Source organism: Heteronotia binoei, unplaced genomic scaffold (genome assembly GCF_032191835.1).
Source record: "Heteronotia binoei isolate CCM8104 ecotype False Entrance Well unplaced genomic scaffold, APGP_CSIRO_Hbin_v1 ptg001179l, whole genome shotgun sequence".
Classification (NCBI taxonomy): Eukaryota; Metazoa; Chordata; class Lepidosauria; order Squamata; family Gekkonidae; genus Heteronotia; species Heteronotia binoei.
Window position 1 is genome coordinate 182,163 of NW_026800198.1, and position 25,099 is coordinate 207,261.

At 49.4% G+C, this 25,099-nt stretch overlaps 1 protein-coding gene across 1 annotated transcript in view; it reads right to left on the reverse strand.

The window, feature by feature from the left end:
- Nucleotides 1-4,591, reverse strand: part of LOC132590920 (protein phosphatase 1 regulatory subunit 16A-like) — a 77,481-nt gene extending 72,890 nt beyond the window's left edge. Inside the window, exon 1 of the mRNA XM_060263839.1 lies at nucleotides 4,270-4,591. Coding sequence (XP_060119822.1) covers nucleotides 4,270-4,519 — 250 coding nt within the window. The 5' untranslated portion in view covers nucleotides 4,520-4,591. The remainder of the gene's footprint in view (nucleotides 1-4,269) is intronic.
- Between the last annotated feature and the right edge of the window lie 20,508 nt (nucleotides 4,592-25,099).

Here is a 25,099-nt window from a genome sequence, read left to right on the forward strand (position 1 = left end):
GGCCCCAGAGCACACTAATTAGGGAGGGGACAGTGACTCAGTGGTAGAACATCTCTTTGGTAAGCAGGAGGTCCCAGGTTCAATCCCCAGCATTTCCAGTTAAAAGAACCAGGCAGTAGGTGATGGGAAAGACCTCAGCCTGAGACCCTGGAGAGCAATGAGAAGGGCTGTAGCTCAGGGGCAGAGCCTCTTGCTTGGTAAGCAGAAGATCCCAGGTTCCATCCCCGGCATCTCCAACTAAAAAGGATCCAGGCAAGTAGATAGGGGAGGACGGTGGCTCAGTGACAGAGCATCTGCTTGGTAAGCAGAAGGTCCCAGGGTCAATCCCCGGCATCTCCAACTAAAAAGAGTCCAGGCAAATAGGTGTGAAAAACCTCATCTGGAGACCCTGGAGAGCCGCTGCCAGTCTGAGTAGACAAGACCTGACTTTGATGGACTGAGGGGGGTCTGATTCAGTAGGAGGCAGCTTCATGTATATCTATTCTTAGTGCTTTGAGGGAAGACCACCAAGGAAATCCAGGGCCCCTCTGTTCACCCCTCCCTTCCCCTAGAAAATCCTGCAGGTTACAAAATTCAGCTCGATGTCAAAATAAGTTGCTAGCTCAACTGTAGATGTCTGAGACAGTTGCTGACCAAACGGCACATTTTCTTTCACTTCCTACACAATTTGTGTTTTGTTTCTTCCCCCCCCCCCCCCCCACCTCCCAGACAGTGAAAAAGCCTTCGGTAACAGGTGTCAAGGTACAATCCTAAAGCCATGAAAGTCAATGCACTTAGAAGGGTATAACTAAGCTTGCCAGCTCCAGGATGGGGAATTCCTGGAGATTTGGGGAAGTGGAGGCAGGGCAGGGTTTGAGGAGGGGAAGGGCTTCAGCAGGGTATGATGCTCTAGCGTCCACCTTCTGAAGTGACCATTTTCTCCAGGGAAATTGATCTCTGTCACCAGGAAGAGGAAGAGGAGGAGAAGCAGAAGCAGAAAGAGGAGAAGGAGAAAAAGAAGGAAAAGGAGAAAAAGGAGGAGAAGGAGAGGAGAGAAGGGGAAGAAGGAGAAGAAGAGGAAGTCTCAGAGCGGTCACAATCTCCTTTACCTCCCCCCCCCCCCCCACACACACACACTACAGACACCCTGTGACATGGGTGGGGCTGAGAGAGCTCTTAAAGCAGCTGCCCTTTCAAGGACAACTCCTACCAGAGCTATGGCTGACCCAAGGCCATTCCAGCAGCTGCAAGTGGAGAAGCGGGGAATCAAACAGCTGTAATCCCAGGAAACCTCCAGCTATCACTTGGCAGTTGGCAGCCGTAGACAGAATTCTGCTTAGGATTGCACTCATACTGCTACATTTCATAAATACACCAAAATAGCACAATTGTATGTTCTAAATATGCTACAATAGAGGCATTTCAATTTGTTAAGGCAATGATATATGTTTAGGTTCGAAAAAAGAATGTGCTGCATGCATTTTATTTGTTTTCTACATATTTCCACTAAAAATTCAAAACACAATTCAGAAAAAAAAGTTTCTTTTCATGGCTTCAAAATTTCCAGGAACTTTTTCTCTCCAGGCAATAGCAGAAGGATCAAGGAGAGGGGAGAAAATTAGAAATGGAGGCGACTGTGGATAGGGACACCAAAGCTCTGGATAGGCAATGGGGATTTAAGGGGCAAACGCATGAAGCTGCTGCAGTCTTGGCCTAGCCCTCTCGACTCCAATTAAGCTTTAAACTAATTTACTGTCAAAAGAACGGCCTGCTCAAAATTAAAATTAAAAATAAATACATATAGAGAGAAGAACAATTGGCCATCTAAAAAACAGCTTGCTTCTAATAAAAATATTGTAGAGAGCTACAAAGGCCAGCAAACTCCAGAAGACGTGTGCATCTGGTTAAAAGAATAAGTTTGGACGGGCTTAAGCTCCAAATATAAATATATGTGCTTAAGTGTCATTGAGTGGATGAGAGAATTAGACCTAGAAAATGTTGCAGAAGAGCATTTATATTGAGTTGTTACAAGAGGCTGGTAACCCTGGAAGAATTTTAGGAAGGATTACTCCTGAGGAAGTCCATTGACGCAATGAGCCTACATCTGGGTGCTCATAGGGCTTTTCTTGTCATGTTGAAATACGAGAATGGACCTCTGTTATAATATGAAGTATATAAAGGTAATTTACAAAGGTTTTTAGAATGGTTTTATTAAATATTGTTAGCCTGCACGTCACAGTGTTTGCTTCTTTCACTCTCTACTCCAAGCAGCAGGAAGGAACACTCCAGGCCCGCAAGCACAGGTCTTTCAAATCACCAGCTACTAGAGATGCGAAGGCTGGAGGGACGGTGTCTCAGTGGTAGAGCATCTGCTTGGTAAGCAGAAGGTCCCAGGTTCAATCCCTGGCATCTCCAAAAAAGAGTCCAGGCAAATAGGTGTGAAAATCCTCAGCTTGAGACCCTGGAGAGCCGCTGCCAGTCTGAGGAGACAAGACTGACTTTAGGGGAGGGACTGTGGCTCAGTGGTAGAGCATCTGCTTGGTAAACAGAAGGTCCCAGGTTCAATCCCCAGCATCTCCAACTAAAAAGGGTCCAGGCAAGTAGGTGTGAAAAACCTCAGCTTGAGACCCTGGAGAGCCGCTGCCAGTCTGAGTAGACAAGACTGACTTTGATGGACCAAAGAGGGTCTGATTCAGAAGAAGGCAGCTTCATATGTTCATATATGTGGGGCGGGGGGAAGGGAAGGAAGGAAGGGAGGAAAAATTCAAGAAAAGCTCAAATCCTACCCCCCCCCCCTCACCTTTTTAAAACCTTTCCACTCCCAACTTTTCCAATGGGTTATTTGGAAAATCTGGGGGAGCGCGGAAAAGAAAGTCCTATGAAATATTTTCTCTTTTAGAATAAAACGATTCTGAAACAGTCTTTCGCACAGGGGTGACCAAATTGCAGCTCGGGATCCACATGTGGCTCTTTTGCACATATCGTGCGGCTCTAAAGCCCCCGCCGCCCCGTTAGCTGGCTTGGAGAAGGCATTTGTCTCTTTAAATCACTTCATCAAACCAAGTCAGCAAGAAGCTTGGAGGACGTACTGAAAGTTAAAGTTGCTTTCTTTTATGGAGGCTAGATGGCCACCTGACAGCGATGAAGATCCTGTGACTTTAGGGGGAGGGGTTTGTGAGTTTCCTGCATTGTGCAGGAGGTGGGACTAGATGACCCTGGAGGTGCCTTCCAACTCTAGGATTCTATGATTCTTTGGGAGGTGGTGGGCTCTCCTTCCTTGGAGGTTTTTCAACAGAGGCTAGATGGCCACCTGACAGCAATAAGGATCCTGTGAATTTAGGGGGAGGTGTTTGTGAGTTTCCTGCATTATGCAGGGGGTTGGACTAGATGACCCTGGAGGTCCCTTCCATCTCTAGGATTCCATAATTCTAATATTCAAACTTGATGGCAGCCCTACAGATTGTGACTATATGACAGAGTTTCTGTCCAAGTAATAGAACGAAGCACGAGTCCAGTCAGGCGCCTTTAAGACCAACAAAGTTTAACTCTGGGTATAAGCTTTTGTGTGCAGACACACTTCTTCAGATACCCACTGAAATCTGTCCAAGTAATATAATTCAGGGGTTGCCAATGATAGCCCTCCAGATGTTTTTTGCCTACAACTCCCATCAGCCCCAGCCAATGGCCATGCTGGCTGGGGCTGATGGGAGTTGTAGGCAAAAAAAAAAAAACATCCGGAGAGCTACCGCTGGCCACCCCTGATATAATTTATTTTGTTTATGACAGGATTTGCTCTCTATCTTCAACTTTTATTCTTCCTAAATCTTAAAAGACAAAAGATACATGTGCTATGGTAGCATATGTTGCAGCAGCCTGCAACTATTTTCTTAAGAATAGTTACAATTTTTCTTGTAGAAAATAAATATATTTCTACTTATAAATCGCTTAGGTATGCTGTATAGTATAATTTATATGCAGACCATCGTTAAATTGCTGAGCAGTCGGGTTAAAACGGATAAAAGGAAGTCCTTCTTCAGCCAAAGGGTGATTAACGTGTGGAACTCACTGCCACAGTTTTAAAAATACCCAAACTCATCAAGATATGCAGGACTTTCCAAGGTTAGAGCCCCAGAGCCAACTCAAGGCAAGAGGCTCAGAAGAGATACAGGCATTTCTCAGCTCCGGTCCAGCTCCCTTAATTCTAAGCAAGGTGTTCTGGGGGCAAACCCATCCAGGATGACTGTGCCACACCCACCCACCTCCCCTCCCCACCTCCCCCAGACTGCCTACCTTCTTCTACGTCATTGCGGCATGCGGCCTCCAGCAGGCAGACGCTGTCGGGAAACACCACGCGCTTCTCCTTGCTGCCCCCTTTCTTCTTCTTCTCCGCTTTGGCCTTCTTGCCCAGCACCTCCTTCTCAAACTGTGCCCACTTCTTCAGCTGCTGGGCGCGGCGCTTCTGGGCATGCTTCAGCCTCTCCTGCGTGCCCATCCGGCCCACCGCTGACATCTCGGCCAGCAGCTCCAGGTGGTCGGCCATGGCTGGGCAACGTCAGAGGCTGACCTCCTCTCCAGTCAAGGGTTCCCGGAAGGGCTTAAAAGAGACCACAGGGGCAGGATCCCGGCCCCTCCTGCCAACATCCCCAGCAGCTCTTCCGGAGGGCAAGGTCTCCCTACTTCTCCCCTGGGGCTACTTTTGCAGGTGGCAGCACCCCATCTGGGAAAAAAGGGGAAACCTCCATAGCCCCTCTCTGGTGTAGCTCACAAACTGGTCCTTACACACCTGAAGTCCTTGAGTAGGGAGCCTCGGCCAAGGTGGGATGCATGCAAGTGAGCGCATGAGGAAAACACATTGCAAACTACCGGCAGGTTTCCCCACCGTCGGCCCTGGACCCCTCCACTTGTCCAACAAATACCCACGCAAGAAGGAGCAAACGGAGCAGAATCAGCTGGACCAAGGCACTTGGCAGCTCCCTGCAAAGGCTCTGAGGGGAAACACTCCCACGCCAGGTCAGCCTTGCTGCCTTGAGGGCCTAGCGACTGAGACCCATCTTCCCCGTCTCGGGCAAGGCTGCTTCTGGAGAAGGCGAGCAGATCGGAGCCCCTTTTTCTCTCCCAGCTGGCTCCCCACACAGCCACCAAGGATCTCCAATGCAGAGGCAAGTTTCCCAGGAGTGCTCACAATGCAAAGGGCTCTGGCCCCACCAGCGTTAGCTAGATAATGCTCAGCCGGGTGTCTCCTCTTGGTGCAGAGTCTCAGAGGCTGCCAGCCAACGAGGGCAGGGCTCTGCCAACTGCCACCCAGTCCCAAGAGACAGCTGCCGAACACCACTCTTCCCGGGGCGAGGAGGCCACTGTGCGCCTGCAAGAGCTGCCCATGAGGACACCTCCTCCCCAAGGCACAGGTTGAAGCTGCCCCGGGCACTGCTTCGCTCACCCTGCGTAGCCTAAGCAGCTTCGGATGGTTTTGATCTTTCAGCCGTTTCAGAGTTGCAGTCCCAGGAGCCGCTGCCTCCCTCTGGCCTCCTCGGTCTTGGCCGCTCCCTCTCTTTCACAGCCTCAGGGACCCTTCCAAAGGCGGCAGAGAGGGGGAATTTCACTCGGAATTGCCCCAGCGCCTTCAGCGAGGGGACGGACCGCCGGGGCTTCCTCCTTCCATCCCGCCTGGGACTCGGGAGCGCAGCAGAATGGACTGGCGGGGTGTAAGCCACCCTTGCTGGAGACTCCTCCTCCCTCCAGGCAGACGGGAGTTCCGGAGAAAACCACTCCAGAGCCAGGCTGAGCTTCCAGCCGCCTGCAGCCCGGCACGCTCTTGCGAGGAGTCCTGCAACAGAAGAGAAGCAGCTCAGACGGGGAACTGTAGGAAGAGTTGCTGAACGCTGCTGCTGGCGAGAACCTGACCCCTCTCTCCACCACACACGGTGCTCGTCTTAAGCCAGGATTAACCTAGAATCAGGGCTTCGATGAAAAGGCTTGCCACTTTAGCAACTCCAAGCTGCTCTCCCCTCCCCAACCCAGGACAGCCACCCTGTGCTCACTGAGCAGCCTGGGTCCTCTCAAGAGCATTTAAAAAAAAAACCCAGCAGGAAGGCAGCACAACTGAGTGCAGATTTTGCCAGCAACGGGCCAGAGGGCTGGGAAGAGAGTCGGGCTCTTCTTCGCCCATTCCCTCTCCCATCGCCCCTCGGGGAACAAAGGCCACTCCTTATCTCCTCCCCAGAGCCCACGCGGGGAGGGGCCTTATGCAAAGGTCTAGCACTTTGTACCCCAGCCTGCTGCAGGGCTGCTTCCCTCCAATCCAATACCTGTAAGTGCCAGACGGTCCTATTTGTCTGCAAAACGCTTTTGACACTTATCTCGTTATCTCGCATCAGGTCAAGCGGGGCTGTCCGGGGCTCTTCCTTGTTTTTGCAGCAACAGGTTACCAGGTCTGCCCCTCTGGAGCAGGCCCGGCTCTTTCGTTAGCGCTTTGCAAGGGCAACGGACTCCCCGCTCTGGAGGTCGCTACAGCTCCCAACTGGCAGCCAGCAAAGAGAGGCTGATGCTGCCCCAAGATCCTGCACCCAGGCACTTAGCTGAAGCAGACCCGCGTGGTAGGGTAGCCAAGTCCAATTCAAGAAATACCTGGGGATTTTGGGGGTGGAGCCAGGAGACTTTGGGGGCAGAGCCAAGAGACATTGGGGGTGGAGCCAAGAGCAAGGCTGTGACAAGTATAACTGAACTTCAAAGGGAGTTCTGGCCATCATATCTAAAGGGAACACACACCTTTTAAATGCCTTCCCTCCATTGGATAGGAGCATCTTTTTTGGGGGGGGGGGGGGGCTCACAGAATTGGACCCCCCTGGCCCAATCTTTTGAAACTTGGGGGTATTTTGAGGAGAGGTACTGGATGCTGTGTGGAAAATCTGGCACTTCTACCTCAAAAACAGCCCCCTCCCCCGCAGATACCCACAGATAAATTCATTATACCCTATGGGAATTGAGCTCCAATAATGGAGCGCCCAGGAGACACTTCCCTCCCTCAGTGAGTTCTCAACCACGACCCCAAGAGTAAATACAAACTAATCAAGTTTCCTGTTTTGGTGTATATACAGGAAACTTGATGATTTTGTAATTTTGTACCAGAATATCTATTATACAAAAAATACAAGACACACAACAATTGTAAAATTTTGTATACAAATATTCATTCTATAAGAAATTCACAGCTAGGATTTTGAGCACGGTGAGGTTTTGGGGCTACCTTGCTGCACACAGTCAGGCCATCCGTCTGTCTCAGTCAGACTTGTCCGCTTGGACCAGAAGGGCTCTCCAAGGTCTCAGGATGCTTCTTGTTGCATCACCTACTGCCTGTTCCTTCCCCACGACTGAACCTGAGATTTACTGCGTGCAAAGCAGAAGCTGCTGGAAATGCATCTGTGTCCAGCAAATCTCTTGGAAGTTGGGCCTCGTGTCACCACTGAGGTCTGGAGGAATTGCTTCCAAATAGCTCAAGAGAAAGGCCGCCCAAATACGGCTTAGCAAAGAAGCATTTCTGCAGCACCCTAATCCCCAAAGAAGAGGAATGCGGGCCGCTTGTTCCAAAGCTGGGGCTTTCACTGCGGGAGGGAGGAAGAAGCGGGGCTGCCCCACAACCTCCAACTTTGCCACGTGTTCTGAGATTTAACTGAGGATGAAGCCCCCACCGAAGGCAGGCTTTGTTAGGAAGGAGAATGAGTCACAGGAAGACCAGGCTCCAGGAACACAGAAAGATTCTGCCCTGCAGCTACAGAGGGGGCCTGGAGTCCTGCCCTAATTCCTGTGGCAGCCCACATCCCTCATACGAGAGAGTAGAGAAAAAGAGCAAGAAGCTTCCACTCCACTGGGCACAGATCAGCTCTCAAAACTGCTGCACTGCTGACAGCCTGAAAAGCAGATACATGCCCCAGCCTGGGCAGAACCAAGATCCCTGTCTCTCTCACACACACGCATACACACACACAACATACACTTCTAACTTATGAGCCAGGACAGCACAATGTGCCTGCCAGGGACTTGTCACGCAGCACAAGTACAGAAATGGGCACGAGGTGTGCGGAGTATCAACTCAGCAACCCATTTTTCATTCCTGGGTTCCAAAAGCCCCACACTTCCAGCTTCTGGGTTGAAGGGATGCAGGAAACTGGAGGGGGGGTGGGGAGATCTGGATTCCCAGGAACGCTTTGTGAATCGACACAACAGCCAAACTGTACAAAATAAGTCAAACGTGTGCAGGGCAGGCTGCAGAATTCAGGGAAGGCTGCAGAAGTTGACACCGGAGGTCTCATAAGAACATAAGAGAAGCCCTGTTGGATCAGGCCTATGGCCCCTCCAGTCCAAGACTCTGTGTCACACATAAGAACATAAGAGAAGCCCTGTTGGATCAGGCCAGTGGCCCCTCCAGTCCAAGACTCTGTGTCACATAAGAACGTAAGAGAAGCCCTGTTGGATCAGGCCAATGCCCCTCCAGTCCAACACTCTGTGTCACAGAAGAACATAAGAGAAGCCCTGTTGGATCAGGCCAGTGGCCCCTCCAGTCCAACACTCTGTGTCACATAAGAACATAAGAGAAGCCCTGTTGGATCAGGCCAATGGCCCCTCCAGTCCAACACTCTGTGTCACATAAGAACATAAGAGAAGTCCTGTTGGATCAGGCCAGTGGCCCCTCCAGTCCAACACTCTGTGTCACACATAAGAACATAAGAGAAGCCCTGTTGGATCAGGCCAGTGGCCCCTCCAGTTCAACACTGTGTGTCACATAAGAACATAAAAGAAGCCCTGTTGGATCAGGCCAGTGGCCCCTCCAGTCCAACACTCTGCGTCACACATAAGAGAAGCCCTGTTGGATCAGGCCAGTGGCCCCTCCAGTTCAACGCTCTGTGTCACATAAGAACATAAAGAGAAGCCATGATGGATCAGGCCAATGGCCCATCCCGTCCAACACTCTGTGTCACATAAGAACATAAGAGAAGCCCTGTTGGATCAGGCCAATGGCCCCTCCAGTCCAACACTCTGTGTCACACTTAAAAACATAAGAGAAGCCCTGTTGGATCAGGCCAGTGGCCCCTCCAGTCCAACGCTCTGTGTTACATAAGAACATAAAGAGAAGCCATGATGGATCAGGCCAATGGCCCATCCATTTCAACACCCTGTGTCACACATAAGAACATAAGAGAACCCCTGTTGGATCAGGCCAATGGCCCATCCAGTCCAACGCTCTGTGTCACACATAAGAATATAAGAGAAGCCCTGTTGGATCAGGCCAATGGCCCCTCCAGTCCAACACTCTGTGTCACACTTAAGGACATAAGAGAAGCCCTGTTGGATCAGGCCAATGGCCCATCCAGTCCAACACTCTTTGTCACATAAGAACATAAAAGAAGCCATGTTGGATCAGGCCTATGGCCCCTCTAGTCCAACGCTCTGTGTCACATAAGAACAAAAAGAGAAGCCATGTTGGATCAGGCCAATGGCCCATCCAGTTCAACACTCTGTGTCACACATAAGAACATAAGAGAACCCCTGTTGGATCAGGCCAATGGCCCATCCAGTCCAACGCTCTGTGTCACATAAGAACATAAGAGCAGCCATATTGGATCAGGCCAATGGCCCATCCTGTCCAACACTCTGTGTCACATAAGAATATAAGAGAAGCCATGTTGGATCAGGCCAATGGCCCATCAGTCCAACACTCTGTCACATAAGAACATAAGAGCAGCCATGTTGGATCAGGCCAATGGCCCATCCAGTCCAACACTCTGTGTCACACAGTGGCCAATATATATTTGTGTGTATATATGTCTCTTCCAACTTTATGATTCCTCCGCCCTGCTTGTGAGTGGCATAACTGCATTGCTTTCCTTACTGACTGTGAATGTATTTTTATTGAAACAGAGACCATGCCTTTCCATGAAACCCACATCTAAGGCATCTGGCATTATAAAACCAGTAAAAACAACAATCCAGATTAAAACGATAAAGAAACCAGCACTGTCAACAAACCAGCAGAAATTTATCAGAAAGCAGTTCCTCATCCAGAGGTTAGGAGAAAGGGCTTCCTCCACCTGCTGCCCCCAGAGGAACAGGCCCCTGCAGGTGAGAGCACAGGTTTACAAGGCTGGCTGCTTCTCCCCCAGCAACACCTCACCCTCCCCACTGAGCCACATTCCAGGCCCATTCCCCGGCCAAGGCACCCCCCTAAGCCACCCAGAGGGAGCTAAGCAGGAATTCCCGAAACCTCTAAGGAATGAGGAATGCAAAGAATCTCACAGAGCACAGGAACAACTTGCCAGCAAAAAGCTTCAGCAGAACCCTGTGCCGCCCTCAGGCATCCATCTGTGTGCCAATGCCAAGAGCGTAGAAGAACAGGGCTGGCACGGGCCCATGAAAATAGATCCAGATGGGCAGCCATATTGGTCTGAAGCAGTAGAACAAAGCAGGAGTCAAGTCACCTTTAAGACCAACAAACTTTTATTCGGAATGTAAGCTTTCGTGTGCACCTCTTCGGACGAGGAATGAGGTACAGTAAGCAGAGCTACATTAACAGACATTCTCACATTCTGACATGTTACTGTTTTATTGGTTTCCCACGCTAATGCAACCCAGATCAAAGGTTTTCTAAATTTGTTAATTTTACTATTCTGCTATTGCAGGGGTGGCCAACGGTAGCTCTCCAGGTGCTTTTTGCCTACAACTCCCATCAGCCCCAGCCAGCATGGCCAATGGCTGGGGCTGATGGGAGTTGTAGGCAAAAAAACATCTGGAGAGCTACCGTTGGCCACCCCCTGCTCTATTGGATTCTAGCTTTATACCACTTTGCATTCCAAACCCCACCAGCTCTATGTATCTCTGGTCACTGTACCTCATTCCATTGTCTGATGAAGGATGCATACGTACAAAAGCTTACATTCTGAATAATAACTTTGTTGGTCTTAAAGGTGCTCCTGGACTCCTGCTTTGTTCTCTGGGCCCATGAGACATTTGCAGCACATGTGAAGATGAAGAAGAAGATATTGGATTTATATCCCGCCCTCCACTCCGAAGGTGGGTGGGGCTGAGAGGGCTCTCACAGCAGCTGCCCTTTCAAGGACAACCTCTGCCAGAGCTATGGCTGACCCAAGGCCATGCTAGCAGGTGCAAGTGGAGGAGTGGGGAATCAAACCCGGTTCTCCCTGATAAGAGTCCACACACTTAACCACTACACCAAACTGGCTCTCAGTTTGGATGGGGCTCTCAGCTCCCATCCCCCTGGAGAGCAGCTCCTATCCTCTGTGCCCTTGGGGAACCTGCTTCCCTCCTGGAGGGATCAAATACTCCTCCAGCCCTCTCCCTGGCAGAGATCGCACGCAGCTTGTCTGCACTTCCTCCTCTACGCTGTAATTTACACATCAGCCCTAATTACCTGAGCAAAGATCAGTTTTACAAGGGCCAATAAAGCAGAGATCCTGTTCACATCCTGAGCGGCAGACTGCTGCAAAGGGGAGGGAGGAAGCAGGAATCCCCCCCCCTACTTTCCACTGACACCTCCTCCAGGAGGGCCAGCTGTCAGAAAAGAACCCGTCAGCTTATGCTCAGCTGGGAAGAAAAGATTTCCACTCCGAGAGACAGGCTCAGAAGTCCAAGGCAGACCTGGATAGATCTGAAGCAATAGATCAAAGTAGGAGTCCAGTAGCAACTTGAAGACCAACAAAGTTTCATCCAGAATGTAAGCTTTTTTATGCATGCATCCTTCATCAGACAATGGAATGGCGTACAGTGAGCAGAGCTACGTATAGCTGGGGGGCAGGGGTTAAGCATGCAAAGTGATACAAAGTTAGAATCCAAAGGCAAAATGTGAAATTAACAAACTGAAAGAACATTTGGTCTGGCTAGCATTTGTGTGGGAAACCAATAAAACACAAATGTGTCAGAATGGGAGAAGATTGGTGAGAGTGTCAAAAGGCAATAAATGCAATCTGTTAATTGCCTGGATAGCTCAGGCAAACCTGATCTTGGAAGCAAAGCAGGGCTTACTCTGGCAAGTTCTTGGATGGTTTTCCTTGGAATACCAGCAGTCAGGAGGCATAGGCAGGCTGTATCAAGCCCCTTCACTGAACGTCTTCTATGGCCCTAGTAGGGGTCAACAGAAACTGCCATGACTTCCAGGCATGCATGTAAGTACACACACACACACAATGCAAAAAGGGAGAGGGCAAGGAGGGCCTCAGACGAGCATCCAGCCAAACTCCCAGACAGCTTCTGTTCTGTCCAGAGGCATCTGCAGATGAACAAGCTGTCTCACAAGCCCTGCAGGGCATTCATATGATAGCCCAGTCCTGGGTTCAAGAGCAACCACGTCTGCAGAAAACCCTTCCTTTTCTCTCCCTTGCCTAAGTTGCCTTATGCATTTACTTGATTTTTATTCACTGACTTAATTTATATGCTGACTTTCTCCTGGGGACCGAAAGCAGCTTATCTTGTTCTCCTTTCTCCTGTTTTATCCTCATAATCAATGCTCCCTCTAAGCCAGGGGTGTCAAACATGCGGCCCGGGGGCCAAATCAGGCCTCTGGAGGGCTCCTATCAGGCCCCCGAGCAACTGGCTATCATCTGCTTCCTTCTCCCTCCCTCTTGCTTCCTTCTGCATGACAGCTAGCTTTGCAAGGCTGTGGATCACCAGTAAATTTTGACCTGTAGAGTGTAATGCTCTTCCAGGGACACAGCAGAGGAGGTGGTCTTATAGATATGTCGGTCCCAGACCGCTCAAGTCCTTAACCAAAACCTTGAATCTAACTCAGTACTCAACCAGAAGTTTTAATGGATTAAGCCACCTCAACCCTCTCAAAGTAATGTTAAGAAACTGAAATAGCTGTGCTTCTGTTCTTCTGCAGATCAGACGCTCCACACAAAAGCTACAAGAGATAGACCAATTTCGCACTAGACCTTTAATCCTGGTGTAGCCCTGTCCCCAAACTGACATTCTACACTAGAATCATAGAAACTCTACGCCTCTGATTTTCTCATTTTAGTGTAGAATGTCAGCTTGGAGACAGGGCTAAACCAGGATTAAAGGTCTAGTGCGAAATTGGTCCCAGTTTTAGGACTACGAGGAGAACTGAATGAAGTCTCAAGCTCTGGTGTCCACCAGAGGGTTCTTAAGGAACTCAACTGTGAACCTGTGGATCAGCTAACCAGTACGTGTAACCTGTCACTAAAATCAATTTCTATACAAGAAGAACTGAAAGCAGTGAATATTATGCCATCTTTACATCGAAAGCTGGACGTACTCAGGGACAGCTGGCCCAGAGGGGAAGGGCACTGGGCAGTTCTTGGGAACCAGGAGGAGAGCACAGCTCCACTCAACACCTAGCAAACCCTGCCATGCCTGGCTACTTAGAAGGGAATGGCTGGCAAAGTGGGCAGGGCAGCTTCCATCCCTGTGGAGAGGGAGAGGCTGAGACAGCAATTCAAGCCAGGAAACTCCCTCTAGGGTATCATCAGACAAACCAGAATTTGAAAAAAAAAAAGCCAAAGGGCTCAGATCTTAAGCGAGTCACCAAAAGTATTTTATGGAGAAGAAACATCTAAAAACGTGCATCAGAGTTGAAATCAGGGGCCTCGCTGGGTGGGATCTGCCCATGAAGCTAAAACATAGGCCTAAGCACCAGCTCCGGTGCCACGGCTCGATTCCTTCAAGATTCAGGAGGTCCTCAGCCAAACTTGGTCCAGGCCAGCTGCAGCTACATCTGGCTACTTTCCACCTTTCTTGTGATGGCATCTAAGCTACCTGTGCTCAAGCCTTAAAGTGGGCTGCACAACGTCATTTTAGGGTTGCCAAGAAATTCAAGAAATATCTGGGGACTGGGGGTGAAGCCAGGAGAAAGGTTATGACAAGCAGAACTGAACTCCAAAGAGAGTTCTGGCCATCACATTTAAAGGGACGGCACACCTTTTCTCCATGCCTTCCCTCCATTGGAAATAATGGATAGGGGCACCTTCTTTGGGGGTTCATAGAATTGGACTCGTTGGTCCAATCTTTTTTAAACTTGGAGGGTCTTTTGAGGAGAGGTGTTGGATGCTATGCTGCAAATTTAGTGCCTCTATCTCAAAACACAGCCCCCCCCCCACAGAGCCACAGATGGGGAGGGACAGTGGCTCAGTGGTAGAGCATCTGCTTGGTAAGCAGAAGGTCCCAGGTTCAATCCCTGGCATCTCCAAAAAGGGTCCAGGCAAATAGCTGTGAAAAACCTCAGCTGGAGACCCTGGAGAGCCGCTGCCTGTCTGATAGACAATACTGACTTTGATGGACCAAGGGTCTGATTCAGTATAAGGCAGCTTCATATGTTCATATACCCGCAGATCAATTCGTCTCCATAGGGAATAATGAGTGCTCAGCAGATCTTTCCCTCCCCTCCCCAGAGCCAGTTTGGTGTAGTGGTTAAGTGTGCGAACTCCTATCTGGGAGAACCAGGTTTGATTCCCCACTCCTCCACTGCTGGAATGGCCTTGGGTCAGCCAGAGCTCTCTTATCTGGGAGAACCGGGTTTGATTCCCCACTCCTCCACTTGCAGCTGCTGGAATGGCCCTGGGTCAGCCGTAGCTCTCTTATCTGGGAGAACTGGGTTGGATTCCCCACTCCTCCACTTGCAGCTGCTGGGATGGCCTTGGGTCAGCCATAGCTCTCTTATCTGGGAGAACCGGGTTTGATTCCCCACTCCTCCACTTGCACCTGCTGGAATGGCCTTGGGTCAGCCAGAGCTCCCTTATCTGGGAGAACCGGGTTTGATTCCCCACTCCTCCACTTGCAGCTGCTGGAATGGCCCTGGGTCAGCCGTAGCTCTCTTATCTGGGAGAACCGGGTTTGATTCCCCACTCTTCCACTTGCACCTGCTGGAATGGCCCTGGGTCAGCCGTAGCTCTCTTATCTGGGAGAACCGGGTTTGATTCCCCACTCCTTCACTTGCACCTGCTGGGATGGCCTTGGATCAGCCATAGCTCTCTTATCTGGGAGAACCGGGTTTGATTCCCCACTCCTCCACTTGCAGCTGCTGGAATGGCCTTGAGTCAGCCAGAGCTCTCTTATCTGGGAGAACCGGGTGGATTCCCCACTCCTCCACTTGCACCTGCTGGAATGGCCTTGGGTCAGCCATGGCTCTCTTATCTGGGAGAACCGGGTTTGATTCCCCACTCCTCCACTTGCAGCTGCTGGAATGGCCTTGGGTCAGCCATAGCTCTCTTATCTGGGAGAACTGGGTTTGATTCCCCACTCCTCCACTTGCACCTGCTGGAATGGCCTTGGGTCAGCCAGAGCTCTGGCAGAGGTTGTCCTTGAAAGGGCAGCTGCTGTGAGAGCCCTCTCAGCCCCACCCACCTCACAGGGTGTCTGTTGTGGGGGAGGGAGATAAAGGAGATTGTGAGCCGCTCTGAGTCTCTTGGGTGGAGGGCGGAATATAAATCCAATGTCTTTCTGATGACCCTGAAGAGGGGAGAGGGCTTCCAAACCAGGAGGTCCCCTGCCCCCACCTGGGGATTGGCAACCCTACGTCCCTTACAACGTGGGCAGGAGATAAATGCAAGGCCTTCTGCCCTTGCCTGGCCAGAGCTACACCTGTTGTACTTCAAGCTTCGGCTTACAGAAGCCTAGACTGTAGAACAGTCACCCCCTGGTTCCCAGCCTCCAGGTTTAATGCCATACGAAGCAAGCTGTCTTCTCCATTCACAGAGGGGGGACGACAAGGAGAGCCACTGCCTGGGAGAGACCCCAGAGCTTAAGAACTGCATGGAAGAGTTGAAGCCCGTTTCCCTTGCAATGAGACACATGCGGGAGTCCCACAAAAGCCCCACTGATCCGAGCAGAAGGAGGAAGACTAAGCTGGTGGCTTCCTCTGGCCCTGGACTTGATTTCAGCCCCGAAGAACCAGTCAGACCAGGAAGAGCGGCTTATGTACACAGCGAACTATTCAGAAGGTATTTGTGCAGGGTCCTCTTCCTGAAATAACCGCCTCAGACTCCCCACGTCCTGTGGCTTCCAATCTCGGTTACTTCCCACATCAAAGTGCAGGTGCAGAGAACAACTGCTTCGGGCCCAAAGTAGATGCAGAAGTGCCTTTGCCTACAGAAGCCGTCCCGGTTCCTCTGAGAGGGGGCTTGCTCTGGAATTCCTCCCTCCTTCCACGGAAAGGTCTTCCAAGATGTGGCACTCCCCCCTCAATAGGGACCCCTGCAGCCCTTCAAGGGCCATGAGAAATTACTTCCAAGAAGGGCTGTGAGGAAATGTAATGATGTTCATTCCTGGAGGTTTAAATGTTATCCCTCTTTAAAAAAGAAGAAGAAGAAGAAGAAGAAGAAGAAGAAGAAGAAGAAGAAGAAGAAGAAGAAGAAGAAGAAGAAGAAGAAGAAGAAGAAGAAGAAGAAGAAGAAGAAGAAGAAGAAGAAGAAGAAGAAGAAGAAGAAGATGATGATGATGATGATGATGATGATGATGATGATGATGATGATATTGGATTTATATCCCTCCCTCCACTCCGAAGAGTCTCAGAGCGGCTCACAATCTCCTTTACCTTCCCCCCCACAACAACAGACACCCTGTGAGGTGGGTGGGGCTGGAGAGGGCTCTCACAGCAGCTGCCCCTTCAAGAACAACTTCTGCCAGAGCTATGGCTGACCCAAGGCCATTCCAGCAGGTGCAAGTGGAGGAGTGGGGAATCAAACCCGGTTCTCCCAGATAAGAGAGCTCTGGCTGACCCAAGGCCATTCCAGCAGCTGCAAGTGGAGGAGTGGGGAATCAAACCCGGTTCTCCCAGATAAGAGTCCTCACACTTAACCACTACACCAAACTGGCTCTCCATGCCTTCCCTCAAGCCCTCTGACATTTTAGCAGAAAAATGGTATAGAAGTATTGTTAAATAAGGAAAGGAAAAGGAAAGGTCCCCCTGTGCAAGCCCAGTCGTTTTTGACTCTGGGGTGCTGTTGCTTTCACAACATTTTCACGGGGTGGTTTGCCATTGCCTTCCCCGGTCATCTGCACTCCCCCCCCCCACCCCTCCCAGCAAGCCGGGTACTCATTTCACCGACCTCGGAAGGATGGAAGGCTGAGTCAACCACGAGCCGGCTACCTGAAAACTCAGCTTCCGCCAGGGATCGAACTCAGGTCGTGAGCAGAGCTTAGGACTGCAGTACTGCAGCTTTAACACTCTGCGCCACAGGGCTCTCATATTCTCAGTAGCAAAATCCCAGTCAAGGACACAAGATCATTTCCTTCACTGAAACTGGATAAGATGCAATTTCCAAGTTTGGGCATAAACCCACAAGATTCCCACAAGATACATATCTAATGAAGGCTATCCCTAAAAAGGTCAAGGTAGTCCCCTGTGCAAGCACCAGTCGTTTCTGACTCTGGGGTGATGTTGCTTTCGCAACGTTTTTACGGCAGACTTTTTACGGGGTGGTTTGCCATTGCCTTCCCCAGTCTTTTTCACTTTCCCCCCAGCAAGCTGGGGACTCATTTGACCGACCTCGGAAGGATGGAAGGCTGAGTCAACCTCGAGCCAGCTACCTGAAAACCCAGCTTCTGCCGGGGATCGAACTCAGGTCGTGAGCAGAGCTTAGGACTGCAGTACTGCAGCTTTAACACTCTGCACCACGGGGCTCTTACTATTGTTAAATAAACCCATGTGCAAACCAACAGTGCTCTCCCATCTATTTCTGTATATCCAAAGAAAACAACCTTACTGTGGTTTCACAGTCAGGAGGGCATTAAGAGGCTCTGAGCGTGACTGCCCAGCCGTTTCAACTAGCCTCTGTCTCGTCCCTCAAAAATCAAACAACAACAACAACAACAACAAATTTTATTTATATCCCGCCCTCCCCGCCGGAGCAGGCTCAGGGCGGCTAACAACATAGTTCAGGGTTAAATTATACAAATGAATAAAATTACATTAAACATTATAAGCATTTAATTAAAATCTGATTAAGTTTTAAAATTAAATTGATTAATTTTTAAAAGTGCTAATGCTATGTTTACTTTTTCTGATGGCGGTTTCCTTCGCAATTTCCATTTTCATCAGCGAAAGCCAGTCTGAAGAGGAAGGTCTTGCAGGCCCTGCGGAACTGTTCTAGGTCCCGCAGGGCCCGCATTTCCTCTGGAAGTTGGTTCCATAGGCTCGGGGCTATAGAGGAGAAGGCCCGGTTACGGGTGCTTTGCAACTTCACCTCTCTCGGTCCGGGGATAGTCAGCAAGTTTTTCCCGGCTGACCTCAGTGCTCTCTGGGGTTCATATGGGGAGAGACGGTCCCTAAGGTAGACAGGTCCTCGACCATATAGGGCTTTAAAGGTAATGACCAGCACTTTGTAACGAACCCGGTATGTAACTGGCAGCCAGTGCAGTTCGCGCAGCCCAGGCTGTATGTGCTCCCATTTAGGGAGCCCCAGCAACAGTCTGGCCGCTGCGTTCTGCACCAGCTGCAGCTTCCGGGTTCGGTACAGAGGCAGCCCCATGTAGAGGGCATTACAGTAATCCAGTCTCGAGGTGACCGTTGCGTGAAGCACCATTGCCAGATCTTGGCGCTCTAGGAAGGGAGCCAACTGCTTTGCCCGCCTTAGATGGAAAAAGGCTGACTTGGCAGTGGCTGCAATCTGGGCCTCCATTGATAATGCAGGCTCCAGTAAAACTCCCAGGCTCTTAACCCGGTGCGCCGCTTTCAACGGCGCCCCGTCGAAGACCGGGAGAGGTATTTCCCCTCCCCGAGCGCCCCGACCCAGAGAAACCAGGGGTTGCAAGAGAGTTTGTGGTAATTTTCTAAGAATAACCGACTGCATAAACAGAGGCTGCCATCTACATACTCAACCTTCTGAGCACAACAGCGGGAGTTCTGGAATCCGAATAAATGCCAGCAAATCTAGAGGAACAGCTAGAACACTGAGAAAGGGAAGCAATTTCTCAAAGGCAGAAGGAATTAAGTTCCTCTGAAAACCACCATGGAATTCTAGTAATCTAGTTACTCGGATTAACACAGCCTCTCCTAGGCTGAGAGCACCAACAACAGCGCAGCTAGGCTAGCAAAGGCCAACCCACCCAGCAAAACAGGTTGAATCAGCTTGCTTCACCACCTCCTCTATGGGTGTACTGCAAGCCACTTTGTGTTGGCAGCTATGGAAATGCACACATGTACGGAGGGTAAATAAGGACAGCGCTTCCATTGCAAAACTTCAGCTTCAACAATTAGAGGGAAAAACTGCAAGAGATACAAGACTGCACACTGCTGCCGTTGCCTCGTTTGCACGCTTACAAATGCAGCCACCCAAGCCTGCACCTGCATCATGGTCCCTCTAGGGTTGCCAACACCAGGTTGGGAAATTCCTGGAGATTTGTGGGGACCCTAGAGGAGACAGGGTTTGTGGATTGGAGGGACTTCAGTGGCAGACCATGCCATAGAATCCACCCGACCAAAGCAGCCATCTTCTCCAGAGGAACTGATCGCTGACATCCAGAGAGGAGTTGTGATTCCAAGAGACTTCCGCCCCCCCACTTGGAGGATGGCAACCCAAACACAATGCACCCCAGCAACACCCCTCTTTCACCACCGCAGGCTCATCCAAAGACACACAGCCCTGCTGTGTCAACCAAAACACCCAGTCGGCCTCTGGAGAGCCCACAAAGCAAAGCAAAAAGCCGCAGCTCTCTTGCCCTGGCAAACACCATTTGTTATGTCCATACCTTTCCACTGTGCAATTCACAGATACACTGCCTCTAAAACTGGAGGTCCCATTTATGTACCAGTCGACCTTTACACTATGGATTGGTCTAATCCCCCATTAAGAATCGTGCAGGCTCACCAGAAAGGTTGCCAAGCAGCAGGTGGGGCCTGGAGATCTCCCAAAATGCTCTCCGGATGACAGAGATCAGTTCCTCTGAAGGAAATGGCTGCTTTGGAGGGTGGCCTCTATCATACCTTCCTGTGGGCCATCTGGCCCTGCTGGTGGATTTCCGGATGGCACCTGGGTTTGGGCCACTGTGTGACACAGTGTGGGACTGGATGGGCCACTGGCCTGATCCAGCATGGCTTCTCTTATGTTCTTACATGGAGCAGAGGTCCATCAGTTGATATTAGCCACAAGGTATAGAGGGAACTCTCCGTCTGGGGCAGTGATGCTCTGTATTCTTGGTGCTTGGGGGAGCAGAGTGGGAGGGCTTTTAGTGTCCTGGCCCCACTGATGGACCTCCTGATGGCACCTGGGTTTTTGGCCACTGTGTTATACAGAGTGTTGGACTGGATGGGCCATTGGCCTGATCCAACATGGCTTCTCTTATGTTCTTATGTGACACAGAGTGTTGGACTGGATGGGCCATTGGCCTGATCCTACAGGGCTTCTCTTATGTTCTTCTGTGACTCAGAGTGTTGGACTGGAGGGGCCATTGGCCTGATCCAACAGGGCTTCTCTTCTGTTCTTATGTGACACAGAGTGTTGGACTGGAGGGGCCACTGACCTGATCCAACATGGCTTCTCTTATGTTCTTACAAGGAGCAGAAGTCTATCAGTTGCTATTAGCCACAAGGTATAAGCACCAAGAATACAGAGCATCACTGCCCCAGACATAAGAACATAAGAGAAACCATGTTGGATCAGGTCAATGGCCCGTCCAGTCCAACACACTGTATCACACAGTGGCATATATATATGCCACTGTGTGATGCAGTGGGTTGGACTGGACGTGTATATATATATATATATATATATACACACACACACTGTAGCTAATAGCCACTGATGGACCTCTGCTCCATATTTTATCTAACCCCCTCTTGAAGCTGGCTATGCTTGTAGCCGCCACCACCTCCTGTGGCAGTGAGTTCCATATGTTAATCACCCTTTGGGTGAAGAAGGACTTCCTTTGATCCATTCTAACCTGACTGCTCAGCAATTTCATCGAATGCCCACGAGTTCTTGTATTGTGAGAAAGGGAGAAAAGGACTTCTTTCTCTACTTTCTCCATCCCATGCAGAATCTTGTAAACCTCTTTCATGTCACCCCGCAGTCGACGTTTCTCCATAAGTAGCTGGGCATCGCGTGAAGACGTGTTTCCTTCCTATTGCTTATGCTCAGGGGTCGTTTTGCAGAAAAACAGGTGGTGGAGCTCATCCAGGGATTGTTATGCAGCTGCACATACTATTCAATGGACAAGGAGGCGGGACTCTCAGAAAGCTCCCACTGAATCCTGCTTATGCTCTTAGTTGCGGGGGGGGGGGCCAGTTGTGATATTATGGGAAGAGAAAAACTTTACAAATCTCCCCCCCCCTTTCCTCTACGCTTAAAAACTTTTCATCTCCCCCAACAGGCATCCTCCCCCTCCCCCATTCCTTGCTGGAGACCCCAGCCCCAGCCTGGTCACGTGACTACTTAACCCCAGAACCCCCCCCCAGCGTCACATGACGCTCCCTCCTCCCGCCTGACCCCAACACCTCCCCTCCGCCCGGGCCCCCTCGCCGTCCCCGCACACTTTTCTTCCACCACACCCCCCCACCACCACCACACATCGCCGTTCACTTACAGGCCCCCCCTTCGCGTTCTGAAGTCGGGCCTCCCCCCGGCTCGCGGCTTTCCACTCGGCCCAGCGCTGTCGCCACGGCAACCGGCCACACTTCCGGTCCCCACCGGAAGTTAGCAGCTCTCCCTTCGCCGCCATGTTGAGCGTGGCCAAACGGTGGGCGGGAGGGGGAGGGGCTTTGAAGCGCCACCCGTGATCGATTTTTTTTTAAAAAATTAAAAGCTTTACGATTACAAATAAAGACGTGCTAGACTCTTAGCGCATGGGTTGCCAGGTCGGACTCAAGAAATATCTGGGGACTTTGGGGGTGGAGTCAGGAGACTTTGGGGGTGGAGTCAGGAGACTTTGGGGGTGGAGCCAGGAGCAAGGGTGCAACAAGCATAATTGAACTCCAAGGGAGTTCTAGCCATCGCATTGATAGGGTTGCCAAATCCAATTCAAGAAATATCTGGGGACTTTGGGGGTGGCGTCAGGAGACTGTGGGTTGGAGCCAAGAGACATTGGGGGCGGAGCCAGGAGACTTTGGGGGTGGAGCCACGAGACTTTGGGGGTGGAGCCAGGAGACTGTGTGGTGGAGCCAAGAGACATTGGGGGTGGAGCCAGGAGACTTTGGGGGTGGAGCCAGGAGCAAGGGTGCAACAAGCATAATTGAACTCCAAGGGAGTTCTAGCCATCGCATTGATAGGGTTGCCAAATCCAATTCAAGAAATATCTGGGGACTTTGGGGGTGGCGTCAGGAGACTGTGGGTTGGAGCCAAGAGACATTGGGGGCGGAGCCAGGAGACTTTGGGGGTGGAGCCACGAGACTTTGGGGGTGGAGCCAGGAGACTGTGTGGTGGAGCCAAGAGACATTGGGGGTGGAGCCAGGAGACTTTGGGGGTGGAGCCAGGAGCAAGGGTGCAACAAGCATAATTGAACTCCAAGGGAGTTCTAGCCATCGCATTGATAGGGTTGCCAAGTCCAATTCAAGAAATATCTGGGAACTTCGGGGGTGGAGCCAGGAGCAAGGGTGCAACAAGCATAATTGAACTCCAAGGGAGTTCTAGCCATCACATTGATAGGGTTGCCAAATCCAATTCAAGAAATATCTGGGGATTTTGGGGGTGGAGTCAGGAGGTATTGGGGGTGGAGCCAGGAGCAAGGGTGCGACAAGCATAATTGAACTTCAAGGGAGTTCTAGCCATCGCATTGATAGGGTTGCCAAATCCATTTCAAGAAATATCTGGGGACTTTGGGGGTGGAGTCAGGAGACTGTGGGTTGGAGCCAAGAGACATTGGGGGCGGAGCCAGGAGACTGTGTGGTGGAGCCAAGAGACATTGGGGGTGGAGCCAGGAGACTTTGGAGGTGGAGCCAGGAGCAAGGGTGCAACAAGCATAATTGAACTCCAAGGGAGTCCTAGCCATCGCATTGATAGGGTTGCCAAATCCAATTCAAGAAATATCTGGGGATTTGGGGGGTGGAGTCAGGAGGCATTGGGGGTGGAGCCAGGAGCAAGGGTGCGACAAGCATAATTGAACTTCAAGGGAGTTCTAGCCATCGCATTGATAGGGTTGCCAAATCCATTTCAAGAAATATCTGGGGACTTTGGGGGTGGAGCCAGGAGGCACTGGGGGTGGATCCAGGAGGCATTGGAGGTGGAGTCAGGAGCAAGGGTGTGACAAGCATAATTGAACTCCAAAGGGAGTTCTGGACATCACATTCAAAGTGAACAAAGCAGGAGTTAAGCAGCAACTTTAAGACCAATAAACTTTTATTCAGAATGTAAGCTTTCATGCGCATGCACACTTCTTCAGAGGAGGAATCAGGCACAGTAAGCAGACCTACATATAGCTGGTGGGGTTTAGAGTGCAAAGTGGTACAAAGTTAAAAATCCAATAGCAGAACAGTAAAATTAACAAATTCAGAAAACCTTTGATCTGGGTTGCAGTAGCGTGGGAAACCAATAAAACAGTAACAGCTCAGAATGTGAGAATGTCTGCTAATTATTCTATTGCTAAGAATAATTATTTTTTTTTTTTCCCAAAGTTTTGTGACCTCTTTCACAATCTCATCTTCCAATTTCAATTGCATCAAATAATTATAAAAAATTTTAATTAATTTATCCTCCTTTGTCGTTAATTTATCAAAATCAAAATTCCCTTTATTAAAACCAATTAATTTATCTTTACTATATTTTGCTTTGACCTGCATTGTTAACCCACCAATCCATTTTTATGCCTGGATTCTCTAACTCCTCCGCCGTTTTTAAAGTGTCATCATCGTTTAATAAATCTTGATATCTTACTATCTTTATCGTCGTACATAGTTGTGGCTGTATGGAAGCTTCACTGGGAGAAATCCATCTAGGAGTCTTAGTATATATCTTTTTTTTTACTTTTTCCCAAGAGCTCAGCAGGGATTTACGCACTAAATGGTTATTAAAATATTTATGCCCTTTATCCATATACCACATATTTGCATGCCAAACTGTTTTGAGATCATGTCCTTCTATCGCTAAAATTCTTTTGTTCTCCAATCTCACCCAATCACTTAGCCATACCATGGCATTAGCATTATAGTATGTTTCCCAGTCTGGCAGCCCTAATCCGCCATTTTCTTTTTTGTCCCATAAAATTTTACATTTTATCCTAGGTTTCCTACCCTGCCAAATAAAACACATAATTATTTTATTTAATTTTGCAAAAAAAATCTTTTTTACCACTATATTTATAGTCTGAAACAAAAACATAATTTTGGGCAGAATAGCCATTTTTACTACTACTACCATCCGGCCCCATAAAAGACCGCTGCAAATTTCCCCACTTTTTTAACTTTGTATCTATCTCCTTTAACAAACTCAAATAATTGTTTTCATAAATAGTATTACATTTATTTGTCAAGTGTATCCCCAGGTATTTAACCTTCTTACTCAGATTGAAATTGAGATTAGAGAAAACCCCCAAGTATGGGAGAATTAAGGTTTTACAAGCTGCAGAAGCGGATATACTTAACGGCAATACTTAATGGAAATCGAAAGTATTGGCAAATCAAAAATGGGAGAAATTATACGTATGGATACAAAATAGAGTTAAAGATGAGGAAGGTAGTGGATTAAAAAAATGTAAGAAATGAAAAAAGTTATCAGGTATGTGAAAAGGATTAATTGAACGTAAGAATATTAATTATTGTATAATTAGTATAAATGCTATGATGTAACCCATCTTTGCTTTCTGTTTTAACAATTTTTGGGATTTTTATAACTGGTTAACATTTTATTAAAATTCTTTACGGACTGATATATATTTCATAGATTGATATATGAATTGAATGTAGATTAGTTTGTAAGGAATAAAATGGAATGTAATTGTAAAAAAAAACCCTCTCTGCTGCTAGTGACTACAATTTCGAACAGAGGAGTATAAAATATGTACGATCGATTCATCCTTAAAAAAAAAGCTAGAAGAAGAAGACCATAGAAGAAGACCCTGCCCTTCTCTCTGAATCAGTCTCAGAACAGCTTACAATCTCCTTTACCTTCCTCCCCCACAACAGACACCCTGTGAGGTAGGCAGGGCTGAGAGAGCTCTGACAGAAGCTGCC